This window comes from Elephas maximus, chromosome 18, assembly GCF_024166365.1.
Source record: "Elephas maximus indicus isolate mEleMax1 chromosome 18, mEleMax1 primary haplotype, whole genome shotgun sequence".
Taxonomy (NCBI): domain Eukaryota; kingdom Metazoa; phylum Chordata; class Mammalia; order Proboscidea; family Elephantidae; genus Elephas; species Elephas maximus.
Genome location: NC_064836.1, coordinates 53,780,323 through 53,797,390, shown reverse-complemented (window position 1 = coordinate 53,797,390; position 17,068 = coordinate 53,780,323). Strand labels below are relative to the sequence as shown.

Genomic DNA, 17,068 nt, shown 5'->3' with positions numbered 1-17,068 from the left:
TCATACACTGACTGCTTTTGGAAAGTTTAATTTTTTTTAAAGGAATTTTTAAAAATCTGTAATTTCAGTCACTCATAAGCTTTTTTATGTGGCTCACTTTCTTACCTAAGCATTCTGGAAAAACTCAAATTCCTTTTTTCGTGACTAACTCTAAGAGGGTAAAGTTAGTAAAATTGTCTTCGCATCCTTTTATTTTTTATTGTTATTGATAGTGAAAATTTTACTACTAGAACATATGGGAATGGATGATTAAAGGGAAATGGATTTATATGATAAAGCGTAATGGGAATAGGGTATAGAATTGAGAAGGGGTAGAAGATATTTACAGTGTAGGGTGTGTGTGTGTGTTTGTACATCCACAATCAGGTGTTAATGAAAACTCATTTGTCTCTCTCGTCTTCCTGGAAACATCATTAATTGCCATGAAAAGAAAAAGAAAGAGGTGGTGAAATGACTCACATTCCTTTTCTTAATATTTCCTCCTACTGATTGATTTACTGACAATAGCTTCCAAATATTACTCTTGCCTTTTTAGTGTTCCCTGACCCTGGTGGCATAGTGATTAAGTGCTATGGCTGCTAACCAAGAGGCCGGCAGTTCGAATCTGCCAGGCGCTCCTTGGAAACTATGGGGCAGTTCTACTCTCTCCTATAGGTAGGCTATGAGTTGGAACCAACCCGGACAGCAGTGGGTTTGGTTTATTTATTTATTTATTTTTGGTACATTACTTTAATCAGCCCCTCTAATGACTGGTTTGCAATGAAGGAAACTGCCAGGGAATTACAAAATATTCCAGCTGGAAGTGACTCTAAGCATCATATACTACAGCTGATGAGGAAAGCAAGGTCCATAGAATTTAAATATCTTCTTTAAGGTCACACCTCTGGCTCTTGGTTTAGATTCTAAAGATCATTCCTCCCTTTCCTACTTGTAGCAATGCTCATAAATTATTATGTGTTATCTTAGAGTTTGGTGGTATTTTAAAGCAATAACATCTCCTTCTGTTTTTAGATAGTTATTACTAGTAAAAGTGGAGAGATCTTGTATCGTATTTCACCATGGGCGAAGTATGTGACTCGCGAAGGTAGTAACGTGAATTATGATTGGATACACTGGAATCCGGAGCATCCATATAAAGTGAGAAAAACAAATGTTTGAATAAATGCTTGTTTCAATATTTATAGGAAAACTAATTTTTACTTTTATAGTATTTAGAGTTTGGAATTTTATATCTTAGTATTTGTTGTACTATATATATTTGAGTCCACCATCTGTATCCAATAAAATATAGAAGTGGGTTATTGTTTTATTCTAAGTTTCTGAGATGAGGGAGGAAAAACACTAAGGAAATTAATCTCTACATACCGACCCATAAAGAATGCTGAAAAAAAAAAAATGAAACACTATTTCTGATTCATGAAAAATTCTTCAGTGATGTAACATTTCTCCTTGTCATGGACTTGAAACATGGTAAGTGTCCTTAGGAATAAAAAATGTGGACTACTACCTCATGTTTTTATGAATTAGGGTAATATTTAAGGTTTTATTATCATTTATTATTCTTATTGAGTGCTTAGGCTCACAAAATATCTTCACTCAAAGATAAGGCATTTAATATTAAGCCAATACACGATTCCTCTTTTAAATTAGGTTTATTAACAAGATCCTAATTCTTTTTTTTTTTAAATGTAAAGAAAATTTAATGGATGCAGCCAATTCCTTTTATATGCTCCAAGCATTTGAGTTGACTCACCCTTCCATTTAACATGCTTTATTACTTGGTGTCATACCTGCATTCCTGGACTAATTCTGTTTGTAATTTTATATTCTGTAGTTTAAGCATTCCAGACCAAAGAAACCAAAAAGTCTGAGAATTTATGAATCTCATGTGGGAATTTCTTCCCATGAAGGAAAAGTAGCTTCTTATAAACATTTTACATGCAATGTACTACCAAGAATTAAAGGCCTTGGTAAGTAATAACTATGACTTTTATTCAAATAAAATTTTAATGAGTCTGTTCTCTTATTAGAAAAGCTAATTACAAGTGTCTCTTTTTGTGTTAAGAGATTAAATATGTAATAGAAATACATTTTATTTTAGGCTTCTCAAATTGCCCTGTAATAGTGATAGCACAGAAAAGAGAAATGGAATAAGATAGAGCCTAAGAATTCAAGATATTATTCCAATTTCAATTTAAAGTAATGTGAACTGATGGCTTCCAAAATTGTAGATAAATATGTAAGCATAATTACTTTTCTACAGGCAAAAACTTTTATCCAATTAAGTGGTCATTGATTATAACCTGTTCATTTTAGCCTGTCAGACAAAAAACGTATTTGTAAGTTCACTGGAACTCGTTTTGCATCAGTCACTGTATATTGTGCCTGTCTGTATGACTTACTTGACAGACATTTACAGGGGATCCCCTGGTGAGACACATTGTGGTAGATGTTTGTTCCTGTATTGGACTGTAATGACACAGACCCTGTCTTCAGGGGAACAACCAGGAGACTGCATAACATACTGCTGAATTATTGATTCAGTATGCTTTAAACCTGTTACTTATCTTTTTATAGGTAATGAGTTTTTATAATTTCACAGCATATTAGCACCTGCTCCAATAGTTAGATAAAACTATTAAAAAAAACCTGTTACCATCGAGTCAGTTCCAACTCAGCAGTCCTATAGGACAGAGTAGAACTGCCCCATAGAGTTTCCAAGAAGCACCTTATGGATTTGAACTGCTGACCTTTTGGTTAGCAGCCATAGCTGTTAACCACAATGGCACCAGGGTTTCCATAGCTAGATAGGGGAATAAAAGTACATTTAACTATTTTGCTTCTGGTAGGCGGCCCAAGTTTTGACTGGAGGAAAAGTTGGCAACTCATGGCAAAAGTTTTCAGTTCTCAGTGCATCTTAACATTATCTCTGATGGTGAGGTCAGGTTCCATAAACCATAACTAATGAAACTTATGGAGAATAAGTTATTTTTAATAGCTATTATGTTAAAACATGTTGTATTTGCAATGTTCTGTGATATTGTATGAATTGTTTATAACCTGGTTCTCACATAAACTTCGCCAACCAAGCATTCTCTTATTTATCTTTGTGTCTCAATTGCCTAGTCCAGTACTTAGAATAGAAATGAATCTGTGAATACTTAGTTCCATAAAAATTAACAGTAAAAATTGTAGATGTTTGAGCATACAAATAATATTTATTACATAACAGAGAAATAAACTACAAACTGTAGAGCACATTTTAATTATAATAAGATACATAATTTATTTATGTTATATATATATATATATATATATATACACACATACACACCAGGTCTGTCAGAGTTCATCTGATTTTTTTTTTTACAATAAAAAAGCCAACAGTGATAACTTTTAGTAGATTATAAAATTGCAGAGAACTTAATGCTTTGTTTTGCACACCTAGATCTCTCATTCTGAATTGTAAGTGTTCCAATATTAATGGCCTCCGAACTATGTGCATGAGAAACTGTACGAGACCAAACAAGAATGAAATTGATTTGACACTTTCGTTTGTTTACAAAACTACAAGTTATATAAGTGACATATTGAATATAAACTTATATAAACCTTGAAGTTATAGACATTCTGTTGATAGCATTTGACTTTGAGAGCAGAATAGGAATCTATTTTATGTATGTTCCAGGAATGTTACTTGCAAAGCAATCAAATAATATTTGGAAAGTTTACCAAATTATGCTTTGTAGGAGGAAAACCCATTTTTCATAGTTTTACTGTAAAGACCAAAATTTTTTCCTCTGAATATCATTTGCATACCTGAAAAATACCTTATTAAATGCTTTTAAGTGTTCTGAATTTGTTAATACAATATATACTTTTTGAGTCACATCATTTAGCATTAAAGCAAAATATTTTTAGATAGAGAAAAGAAGGTAAGGTGTGTTTGTGAGTGTGTGCATACATATGTGCAAATTGGGAGTAATTTTATAAGGGCAGAAAAACAGTGGAAAGTGGAAGCATTAATGCTGCCTATCTGCAAAACCTACTTTGTGTAAAAGCTCCTTAGTGATATTGCATATGCTGTATTGTAGAAATGACTTTGAAATGTTAAAATGGTAAAATAAAACGTATATGGCCTGTAATCGGTTACTTTTCCTTAGCTTTCATAATCTTCAGTGTGAATATTAAAAGTACAAGTGAAGTTTAGCATATGCAGATTACAATCTTTAATATTTGAAAGCCAAATTAAGAGTATATTTGCATATCATTTATTACTCCTTAAAATGAAGCCATTTCAAATAGCTGGTCAGAATAGAGTTCTCAAGAAACTAACTGTCAGATTTTGTGTTAGAAGGTCAGACAAGCAAAAGATGTTAAGGTAGTAAAATTTATTCAGGAAGACCGAACCTTCTAGATTACATGCAAAATTTAAAGTGTCTTTGGAACAAGGATGATATTTTTATAGGATCTGTTATTTATTTATTTTAATGTGTGTGGCTTTTAATTTCTGTCTAAATAGGCTACAACTGCATTCAGCTGATGGCAATCATGGAACATGCTTACTACGCAAGTTTTGGTTACCAGATCACAAGCTTCTTTGCAGCTTCAAGGTAAAATGAAGGATTCACTCCAGTCATTTGCATTTTGAGCAAATAAAAAATGGTGCATTTACTTTTCGTTAAGCAATGGTCTGTAACCTATGTTAGTGTTAACAGAGTTAATAGAAGCTGAGCATTTTCTTTTACTGCGATCATAGACTGTTCTAATCCAGCCTCAGAGGTTGCTTTTCTTGAAATGATTTCTGATAAAGAATATACAGAAATTATTATGTGTTTGGAGGCTTCAGCTTTGGGCACATGATTGTGTCCCAGGGAAGGCATTATTGCCAGAGCTCTCTTCCTTTTCTGAACCGAGGCTGACTCATGTAGGAAGGTGATGGAGAGGCACTTGGTAGGACATATACAACCCATAAAAAGGCTGCCTTTCCTCCCAGGCTGAAATCCAAAGAATGTAGACATCTGGGTAGAAAGACACCATGGAGTTCTAGGCAATTGAAGATGCTGTTGATTTGAATGACTGCAAAGAACAATTTAACTTGGTCTTGAAATCTGTTCATTTTAGTCCCTTTCTAGCCGACCGTTTGCTGCGGGTTTCAACAACATCGTTCTAACACATTCAAATACGGACGTCCTGAAGCACACATGAGCGTAGGCATACCAGCCTTCCCCCCACTTCCCCAGCACCAGCCCACACACACAGCATATAGTTACCTGCTCATTCAACCATGCTATGAGTTTTAACATATGCTAAGTCCTAACATATGACAAGCCCAGCATTGCCTCTACCTTATGGAGCTGACAGTATGGTGGCATATAGACATTGTCTCCGTTTCCTACAGATGTCATAACAAAATACCACAAAGTGGGTGGCTTTAAAGAACAGGAATTTATTTTCTCACAACTCAGGAGGTTAGTAGTCCAAATTAGGGTATTGGTTATATCGTTTCTTTGTAAGGGCTCTGACAGAGGAACTGTCCCGTGCCTGTCTCTAAGCTTCTAGTGGCTGCTGGCAATCTTTGGCTTTCCTGTAACTTTCTGCAGGTTTTGCTTAATCATTTGTTATCTCCCAACTAGAATGTAAATTCCATAGGGTAGTGATGTATATTTTCTTCTTTGTTATATCCCCGGATTATAGAGAATTCAATGGCACATGAGAGGTAACTCAATACATATTAGATGAGGAAATGTATTAATGGATAAATGAATGAATGAAAGAAGCTTTATGACCATGCTGCTCTCTTGAGCGTAAAAGCATCTAGGTGGCTGGGTAAAGAGAGGAAGGGGTAGCACATACACAGGTCATATTATTGATGGGTGAGTTATCCACCTTTTCCTCTTGAAGAGTTGCAGACAGGACAAATCTCTTGGCCCACTGGTACCTGAGGGCATTCTGGCTTGGGACTATATACAGGAGGAAAGGCCTCTGTGAAGGCACTAAGGGCATTCTCACGCCTACCCCAGCCATACACACCCAAAGGGATATTCAGGTATGTAAGCAGAAACTACCACACACTGCTGACTAGCTAGGAGCTCAGAGGATAGAGGAACAGAGTTTTACTGTTTACATACTCGAAAAGTGAATTTTGGTTGAGATATCAATCTATATTTAATGGCCTGAATTAAATTGCTATTTTTATTTATTGACTGCTTTTTTTTTTTTTTTTTTAAATTTACTTCATATCAAATGTTAAGCAACTTTGACTTGTGTCTAAGAATTGTGTCATACGGTGTTGGCATATTTAAAATGTCTAGTGCTGCACTGGTAAAACAGTTGGTGTATATTAAAAGATTGATTGTTTTAACTTTGATGTCCTCTTGTTTTTGCTGTATTCTTTACCTTTAGTCGTTACGGGACACCTGAAGAGCTAAAAGAACTGGTTGACACAGCTCATTCCATGGGCATTATCGTTCTCTTAGATGTGGTGCACAGTCATGCTTCAAAAAACTCAGAGGATGGACTGAATATGTTTGATGGGACAGATTCCTGCTATTTTCATTCTGGACCTAGAGGGAATCATGATCTTTGGGATAGCAGATTGTTTGCCTACTCCAGGTAGGTACATATATTATGGAAATGTTTTTTCTGTTTCAAAGTAATTTTAAGAAATTATACTAAATTCATTGTATGTGTACTTCTTTTTTTTACTAGTATTTAATATTCTTAATGTTGGTATTTTTAAATGATATGAGAAATATTTAACAGAACTGTAGAAATAGCACATGCATTTGTGGTAAGTTGTGTTAAATTTCAGCTTTACAGATCTTAAAACCCATTGCCACAGAGTTGATTCTGACTCTTAACAACCCTATAGCGAATCTACAGAAGCCCACCGGGCTTCTAAGGTTGTAATCTTTATGGAAACAGACTGCTACATTTTCTCCTGTGAGTTTGAACTGCCGACCATTTGGTTAACAGCCAAACACCACCGGGACTCCTTTGCCACTTAAAATATATTATATTGCCATTTAAAAGCTTTAATGTGAATCATTTTTAATATCTTATAAACACCACTTAAATTATCTGGTTGACTTAACCTTAGAAGAATCTCCTTTTAATAGAAAGATATACATTAAGTAGGCTCTTTTTTTAGGTCATACTTCACATTCTTAATATCACCATGTTTTTAATTGCAGTTACATTATTAATTTATAGCTGTAACAACAGCTAACATTTAGTAATATGTAATATGTGTCAGGTGAGTCCTGATGCTGCAGTGGTTAAGCACTGAGCTGTTAACCGAAAGGTCAGCAGTTCAAACCCACCTGCTGCTCCAAGGGAGAAGAAAGATGTGGCAGTCTGCTTCTGTAACGATTACAGCCTTGGAAACCTGGTGGGGCGGTCCTACTCTGTCCTATGGGGTTGCTATGCGTCAGAATGAACTGGATGGCAATGGGAATATGTGTTAGGCAGTTTGCCAAGTGTTTTAGATGTGTCAGCTACATGTTTTATTTAATCTGCACAGAAACTCTACTTATACACCGTAAGTACTGTTGCTCCAGTCATTTTACAGATAAACTAAGGTTTAGTGTTGAGAAAATATTTTTAAAGATTCAGCACATCTCTAACCTCTTTTACCAAGTGGAAGTGGTATATTAAGGCAAATCTTAAGAATCCAAAATATTATCAACTCAGTGTATTACCCTATATGAAGATACCTTGTCAGCCATATAAAATGTAGAGTGCCAAGTAATGGATAACTAAGTTTTTACAATAAATATGTCTGATAAAGTTTAACAAATGTTTCTTTTAGACGTCACCACACACATAAGCATAACCCACCCAACCCACTGCCGTCGAGTTGATTCTGACTCATAGTGACCCTGGAGGACAGAGTAGAACTGCCCCATAGAGTTTCCAAGGAGCGCTTGGCGGATTCGAACTGCTGACCTTTTGGTTAGCAGCTGTAGCACTTAACCACTACACCACCAGGGTTTCCTATATAAGCATACGCATACCTAAAAAAGTCTCAGCGTAGAAGGCTTCAGCAGATAGTTTTATGACATGAAGAATTCCTAATTCTTAGCATAAATCAGATGACTTTTACGTGGCAAAAATAGTTTTGCTTTGGTCTTTGTGTAATATACATTATTTCATATTTCATAACAATACAGGGATCACTCACATCAGATGAGGCAGCACAGTAAATGAGAAAGGACACAGGAAGAAGCATATGGCAGGGTTCCAGGCCTTGTATCACTCTGATTGCTACAAATTGATTAATCATTTTAGTTCTCAGATTTTCATTATAAGAGAAGGCAAGGTTTTGGGGCTTACACATTTCCCTCAGTAAAAGATTTGGTATTCATGTCACCTTTTTGAATACTGCTTTTATTATACTATAGATTCATAACAAGTAAAACAGACAGAGCTTGTGCTAATGCTATGATATAACCCCACTAATTACATTATTGAGTAGAATCTGGAAAATAAATACAATTAATTGAGCTATCTTGTTCAAATTTGAATGAGAGCCTATTCTGTAGAACTCTGTCTTAAGAAAGACATACATTAAATGCTTAAATTTTTATGTTATGAAACAATTCTTCTGTAGAACTATGCCTGAAAAAGAAATACAGAAGGTGGAGGGATTTTTATGTTATAAAACAAATTTTTATTTTAAAATAATATTTTTTATAGTGTGTTTTTTCTGTACCATGAGTTCTCAAAGTATATTTAACATTACCCAATTTTTTAAAGAGAAAGTATTATACACAGTTTTATTCAAGGATGTTTCCATTAACTCTTAATCTTTCTCAGGTGCTCACTTTTGGTAAAAAATATTTAGTATCATCGTCATCATCATCATCACTTTTTATTTCATGATATATCATGTTGTTGTTGTTGTTAGGTGCCATCGAGTTGGTTCCGAGTCATAGCGATATTATTTACAACAGAAGGAAGCACCGCCTGGTCCTGTGCCAGTATTACAATGCTATATCATACATCGTATGACTATATCATATAATGCTATTTATAATTTATAGCTCTGTAAATACATTTCTATTTAAAATGGATTTTTATTAATCTATGTATTTTGTACGATCAGTATCTAAATTTTCTGATTTTTAGAGAACTGATATTTTCTATAAAGCGTTATACTGTTGGTTATGACATTATTAAACATAGATGTTATAAATGCTGTCGACTTGGCTCTGATCATAGCGGCCCTATGTGCAACAGAACAAAACGTTGCCCAGTCCTGTGCCATCCTCACGATTGTTGCTATGTTTCAGGCCATTGTTGCAGCCAGTGTGTCAATCCATCTCCTTGAGGGTTTTCCTCTTGTCCCCTGACCTTTTACTTTACCAAACATGAAGTCCTTCTCCAGGAACTGATCCCTCCTGAAAACATGTCCAAAGTGCGTGAGACGAAGTCTCACTGTCCTGGCTTCTAAGGAGCATTCTGGCTGTACTCCTTCCAAGACAGATTTATTTGTTCTTCTGGCAGTCCATGGTATATTCAGTATTCTTTGCTAACACCATAATTCAAAGGCATCAATTCTTTTTAGGTCTTCCTTATTGATTGTCCAACTTTTGCATGTGTATGAGGCAGTTGAAAATACCATGGCTTGGGTCAGGCACATTTTAGCCTCAAGGGGACATCTTTACTCTTTAACATTTTAAAGAGGTCTTTTGTAGTAGATTTGCAGAATGCAATCTGTCCTTTGATTTCTTGACTGCTGCTTCCATGAGCATTGATTGTGGATCCAAGTAAAATGAAATTCTTGACAACTTCAATCTTTTCTCCATTTATCATGATGTCGTTTATTGGCCCAGTTGTGAGGATTTTTGTTTTCTTTGTGTTGAGGTGTAATCTCTACTGAAGGCTGTAGTCCTTGATCTTCATCAGAAAGTATTTTAAGTCCCCATCACTTTCAGCAAGCAAGGTTGTGTCATCTGCATATCGCAAATTGTTAATGAATCTATCTCCTGATGCCGTGTTCTTCTTCATACAGTCCATTTTCTTGGATTATTCCGTTCAGCATACAGATTGAATAAATATGGTGAAAAGATACAACCCTGATGCACACCTTTCCTGGTTTTAAACCATGCAATATCCCTTTGTTCTGTTTGAATGGCGCCTTCTTGCTTTATATACAGGTTCCACGTGAGGAGAATTAAACTGGCGTAGTGGTTAAGTGTTACAGCTGCTAACCGAGAGGTCAGCAGTTAGGGTTCGCGAGGCGATCTTGGGAAACTCTGTGGGGCAGTTCTACTCTGTCCTATAGGGTCGCTATGAGTCGGAATCAACTCGATGGCAGTGGGTTTGGTTTTGGTTTTTGGCATTCCCATTCTTCAAAATGTTATCCATAATTTGTTGGGATCCATGGTTGAATGCCTTTGCATAGTCAGTAAAACACAGGTAAACATCTTTCTGATATTCTCTGCTTTCAGCCAAGATCCATCTGACTTCAGCTGTGATATCTCTTTCCATGTTCTCTTTTGACTTTGGCTTGAATTTTTGGCAGTTGCTCATCAATGTACTGCTGCAACTGTTTTTGAATTATCTTCAGCAAAATTTTATTGTGTGTGATATTAATGATATTGTTTGATAATTTCCCATTCTGATGGATCACCTTTCTTTGGAATGGGCACAGATATGGATTTCTTGGCATAGATGAGTGAGTGCTTCCAGCATTGCATCCATTTGTTGAAACATCTCCATTGATATTCTGTGAATTCCTGGAGCCTCGTTTTTTGCCAATGCCTTCAGTGCATCTTATACTTCTTCCTTTAGTACCATTGGTTCTTGATGTTATGGTACCTCCTGAAAGGGTTGAAAGTCAACCAATTCTTTTTGGTACAGTGACTCTGTGTATTCCTTCCATCTTCTTTTGATGCTTTCCACTTCAATATTTTGCCCATAGGATCCTTCAATATAGCAACTTAAGGCTTGAATTTTTCTTCAGTTCTGTCAGCTTGAGAAATGCTGAGCCTCTTCTTCCTTTTGGTTTTCTAACTCCATCCAAGTCTTTGCATATATCATTATAATACTTTACTTTGTCTTCTCAAGCTGCTGTTTGAAATCTTCTGTTCAGCTCTTTTACTTCATCACTTCTTCCGTTTTCTTTAGCTACTCTGTGTTCCAAGGCAAGTTTCAGAGTGTCTTCTAACATCCATTTTGGTCTTTTCTTTCTTTCCTGTCTTTTTAATGACCTTTTGCTTTCTCTATGTATTTCCTTGATGTTATCTCACAGCTGGTCTGGTCTTTGGTAATTAGTGTTCAATGTATCAAATTTATTCTTGAGGCAATCTCAAAATTCCAGTGGGTTATACTCAAGGTCACACAGTAGATAAAATATAGATAAAATTCTACAAAACCGGTATATATAACTTAATTTAGATACATAATTATTTAATATTTAGGTGTTTGAATATATAAAATACTAAAGATTCTGAAACTCTTTGGTTTATTTTCTAATAATTATGCAGTTATTAGAAACTGCTTATTTTCACTTTCATTAACAAAATTTATATTAGTCTGATTAAATCTACCAGACTTTCTTTTACACTTACTTCCTTCTATTCTGATTATTTATATCTAATTTAACATTACTTTGGTCTATTGCTGAAGTCATTTTTATAATCCTAGCATTCGTGATTCAAGCCCTTCGTTGCTGCTTAGCTTATCTATTGCTGCTTAACAAGTCATCCCAAATTTAGTGATTTCAGAAAATAGCAGTTGTTTATTTTGTTCAGATATCTGCAATTTGGGAATAATTTGTAAGCGATTGCTCCTTCTCCATGTTGTGTCAGCTGGGTTGGCTCACTTGGTGGCTGGAGGATCCACTTTTAAAATACTTCACTCTCATGACTGACAAGTTGATGCTGGCTTTCAACTAGGAGCTCAGCCATGGCTATGGGCCAGAGGGCCTCAGTTCTCCTCCTTGTATACCACTACACAGTCTGCTTGGGCTTTCTTGCAGTGTGACTGCAAGACCGAGAGTCCCAAAAGGCAGGGAGTGTGAGTTAATGTCTGGGTCCAGAAACTGTCAAACCATCATGTCAGCCATAAACTTTTGGTCCAAGAGTCAGATTCTAGATCTGTCTTTTGAAATTACTATTTCTAACATGTTTTGACCACGAAAAATGAATATGCTCCACTCCAAATTCAGAAGAGATGTATGGAAATACTTGTCCGTTTGGAAGTGTTTTTGTTTGCTGAGGCCGTGTTTGTGTAGTAGAGAGTTATGGCTGAAGTAGACAAATTTTTAAAAAAATACATCTTCCTTTATAGAAGTAATAATGCCTTTTAGATAATTGAAAACTAAGTAAAAAGCATACAGAATCCAAAATATAAATTAGTATTCTTTATAAATGTAAATAACATTTTTATTTAGTTGTATGTGAGTAGCACGTACATGCATATTGTTCTTGCTGTTGTTAGTTGAGGCCAAGTCAATTCCACATGTGCAGAGTAGAACTGCTCCATTGGGTTCCAAGACCTTTCAGAAGCAGATCACCAGGCCTACCTTCTGAGGTGCCTCTTGATGAGCTCGAACCACCTAACTTGAAGTTAGTAGTCGAGCACCCAACCATTTGTGCCACTCAGGGACTTACGTGCTTATACACACATGTAAGCCCAAACCTTCACTTTCACCCTCCCCAGTGATAGCTAGACTACCTGAAATTTTGGCTTTGTTCCTTATCCAGAAGATATCAGAAACTACACTCTATATTTCATATATTAAAATATAAGTTCTTTTCCATGCCTTAACTTTGATATGTTGATTAATATTAAGGTGCATGGCAAATTTAGGGCTGTGGTGGCTCAATGCTAGAATTCTCACCTTTACTGGACAGACCAGGGTTTAATTCCTGGCCAGTTCACCTCAATCACAGCCACAGCTAGTCTGTCAGTGGAGGCTTGCATGTTGCTATGGTGCTGATCAGGTTTCAACGGAGCTTCCAGACTGACAGACTAAGAAGAAAGGCCCGGAGATCTGCTTCTGAAAATCAGCCAATAAAAAGCCTATGGTGGCTAAAAACAACATTGACAAATAGACATAACTATGGCACACATAGGCCCTGGTGGATCAGCGGTTAAACATTTGGCTACTAACCAAAAGGTCAGCAGTCTGAATCCACCGGCTGCTCCTTAGAAACCCTATGGGGCAGTTCTCCTCTGTCCTATAGGACCGCTATGAGTTGGAATCTACTCAGTGGCAATGGATTTTTTGTATGGCACATGGTTTGCTTAAAGCTCTCAGCCTTTTCTTTGAAAACTTATGTAATAATTTTTGAAATAATTGTATTTACCATTTGAAAAAAAAAGTCTTATGTAGATTCAGCTTTCTGTAGAACTATGTCGCTGATTCTCATTTTTATCCTATCTTTATGTCACAACCTGTCACCATTTATAATCTCTGATTCAAGTGCCGTCATCAAAGTTGCCAGAATTAAGTATTTCACTCTGCGTAGTACCAGAGATCCTGACTGTGCTATTTCATTACCTGCTATGAATAAATTTCCAATCAGGAGCTGCCCATGTTTTAATTTTCTGTCTACTTGGCTGAACTGCCTTCTAACTCTGCTAAATTACTAATGACAGTTCATAACAGAGAGGGGGCTGTCCTTTCTTTAGTTGGTAAAGAGAGCTTTCTGACAAATCTGCCACTCAAAAGATTATAAAGTTTCTAGAATTAGAAATTCTGGATGTTATTTTGTGGTCTCAGCTTTAAATTCTGTTTTGCATATGGCTCTTCACAATATAAATGTACTTGATAAACAATAGGACAACTGCAGATTTGTTGAGCTTCCAACAGTTCTGCCTTAAACATTGTTAAATCTTTAAATCAGTGCCTTTTACTTTTGGAGTATTTCTTTAAGCTGTAATATTGAGTGTCACAGGAGATAGCGCAGTAAAGCTAATGCTCATTGTTGCCTCACACCTTGCACGTTGGTGCAGTTAGTAACCCTGTTTCATCAGCATGGGTTCCTAATGTGACAGTTGTTAGGTTAGAAAATATTTTGCTCTTGTCTTGAGTTACTAGAGTTACTTGCAGAAACAAAAGTGAATCATATTAACTACATTACCTAGGTCATGTTGTGCAATGGTTAAGCACTTAGCTGCTAACCTAAAGGTTGGCAGTTCAAACCTACCCAACAGCTTCAAGGGAGAAAGATGCGGCAGTCTGCTTCTGTAAAGGTTACAGGCTTGAAAACCCTACGGGGCAGTTCTACTCCATCCTATAGGGTTCAAGAGTCAGAATCGACTCCATGGCAATGGGTTTGTTTTTTTTTTTTTGGGTTATTGTTCTATAGAAGTTTTGATCAAACCAAAAAACCAAACCCGTTGCTATCGAGCTGATTCTGACTCAGAGTGACCTGGTAGGACACAGTAGAACTGCCACATAGGGTTTCCAAGGAGAGGCTGATAGATTCAAACTGCCGACCTTTCAGTTAGCACCCGTAGCTCTTCACCACTGTGCCACTAGGGGTCCTTGCTACATGTATGCATACAATAAGTAAATAAATATGTATTTGTTGAAACATTTTTTATTGAAAGGGTACATAATAAAGTAAAAGTTTACTGATTGTTAGATTAGACCATTGCTTGGGTAAAATTATGGTTAACACCATGGATCAAAAAATAAATAAAAGGACCTGCCTTTTTTTTTTTTCTTAATTTTTAACGTGCTTTTAAGTGAATGTTTACAAACCAAGTCAGCCTCTCATACAAAAACTTCTATACACTTTGCTATAGACTCCTAGTTGCTCTCCCTCTAATGAGACAGCACACCTCTTCCCTCCACTCTCTATTTCATGTCCATTTGGCCAGCTTCTGACCCCCTCTGCCCTCTCATCTCCCCTCCAGGCAGGAGATGCCAACATAGTCTCAAGTGTCCGCATGATCAAAGAAGCTCACTCCTCACCAGCATCCCTCTCCAACCCATTGTCTAGTCCAATCCATGCCTGAAGAGTTGGCTTTGGCAATGGTTCCTGTCCTGGGCCAACGGAAGGTCTGGGGGCCATGACCACTGGGGTCCTTCTAGTCTCAGTGAGACCATTAAGTCTGGTCTTTTTACAAGAATTTGGGGTCTGAATCCCACTGCTCTCCTGCTCCCTCAAGGGTTCTCTGTTGTGTTCCCTGACAGGGTAGTCATCAGTTGTAGCTGAGCACCATCTAGTTCTTCTGGTCTCAGGCTGATATAGTCTCTGGTTTATGTGGCCCTTTCTGTCTCTTGGGCCCCTAATTACCTTGTGTCCTCGGTGTTCTTCATTCTCCTTTGATCCAGGTGGGTTGAGACCAATTGATGCATCTTAGATGACCGCTTGCTAGCGTTTAAAACCCCAGACGCCACTCTCCAAAGAAGAATGCAGAACGTTTTCTTAATAGATTTTATTATGCCAATTGACTTAGATGTCCCCTGAAACCATGGTTCCCAAACCCCACCCCTTCTACGCTGGCCTTCAAAGCATTCAGTTTATTCAGGAAACTTCTTTGCTTTTGGTTTAGTCCAGTTGTGCTGACCTCACCTGTATTGTGTGTTCTCTTTCCCTTCACCTAAAGTAGTTCTTATCTACTATCTAATTAGTGAATACCCCTCTCCCACCCATCCTCCGTCCCCCTTCTCGTAACCATCAAAGAATATTTTCTTCTATGTTTAAACTATTTCTCGAGTTCTTATAATAGTGGTCTTATACAATAGTTGTCCTTTTGCAACTGACTAATTTCACTCAGCATAATGCCTTCCGGATTCCTCCATGTTATGAAATGTTTCACAGATTCATCACTGTTCTTTATCAATGTGTAGTATTCCATTGTGTGAATATACCATAATTTATTTATCCATTCATCCATTGACGGGCACCTTGGTTGCTTCCATTTTTTGCTATTGTAAACAGTGCTGCAGTGAACATGGGTGTGCATATATCTGTTCATGTAAAGGCTCTTATTTCTCTAGGATATATTCCAAGGAGGGGATTGCTGGATCGCATGGTAGTTCTATTTCTAGCTTTTGAAGGAAGCACCAAATCGATTTCTAAAATATTTGTACCATTTTACATTCCCACCATCAGTGTATAAGTTTTGTTCCAGTCTCTCCACAGCCTTTCCAGCATTTATTGTTTTGTGTTTTTTGGATTAATGACAGCCTTCTTGGAGTGAGATGAAATCTCATTTTAGCTTTGATATGCATTTCTCTAATGGCTAATGATCATGAGCATTTCCTCATGTATCTGTTAGCTACCTGAGTGTCTTCTTCAGTGAAGTGCCTGTTCATATCTCTTGCCCATTTTTTAATTGGGTTATTTGTCTTTTTGTAGTTGAGTTTTAGCAGAATCATGTAGATTTTAGTGATCAGGTGCTGATTGGAAATGTCATAGCTAAAAACTTTTTCCCAGTCTGTAGGTAATCTTTTTAATCTTTTGGTGAAGTCTTTGGATGAGCATAGGTGTTTGATTTTTAGGAGCTCCCAGTTATCTAGTTTTTCTTCTGCATTGTTAGTAATGTTCTGTGTACTGTTTATGCCATGTATTAGGGCTCCTAACGTTGTCCCTATTTTTTTTTCCATGAACTTTATTGTTTTAGATTTTATATTTAGGCCTTTAATCCATTTCGAGCTCGTTTCTGTGTATGGAGTGAGGTATGGGTCTTGTTTCATTTTTTTGCAGGTGGATATCCAGTTATGCCAGCACCATTTGTTAAAAACATTGTCTTTTCCTCATTTAACTGTTTTGGGGCCTTTGTCAAATATCAACTGCTCATATGTGGATTCTCAATTCTATTCCATTGGTCTATGTATCTGTTGTTTTACCAGTACCAGGATGTTTTGACTACTGTGGTGGTATAATAGGTTCTAAAATCAGGTAGAGTAAGGCCTCCCACTTTTTTCTTCTCTTTTAATAATGCTTTACTTATCCGGGGTCACTTTCCCTTCCATATGAAGTTGGTGATTTGTTTCTCCAACTCATTAAAGAATGTCGTTGAAATTTGGATCGGAATTGCGTTGAATGTATAGATTGCTTTCAGTAAAATAGACATTTTTGTAATGCTGAGTCTT

General features: G+C 36.6%; 1 protein-coding gene across 1 annotated transcript in view; it reads left to right on the top strand.

The window, feature by feature from the left end:
• GBE1 (1,4-alpha-glucan branching enzyme 1) overlaps positions 1–17,068 on the top strand; it is a 308,909-nt gene that overhangs the window by 151,856 nt on the left and 139,985 nt on the right. Inside the window, exons 6-9 of the mRNA XM_049857862.1 lie at positions 1,012–1,137; positions 1,835–1,970; positions 4,523–4,613; positions 6,406–6,615. Of these exons, the coding sequence (XP_049713819.1) occupies positions 1,012–1,137; positions 1,835–1,970; positions 4,523–4,613; positions 6,406–6,615 (563 nt within the window). The remainder of the gene's footprint in view (positions 1–1,011; positions 1,138–1,834; positions 1,971–4,522; positions 4,614–6,405; positions 6,616–17,068) is intronic.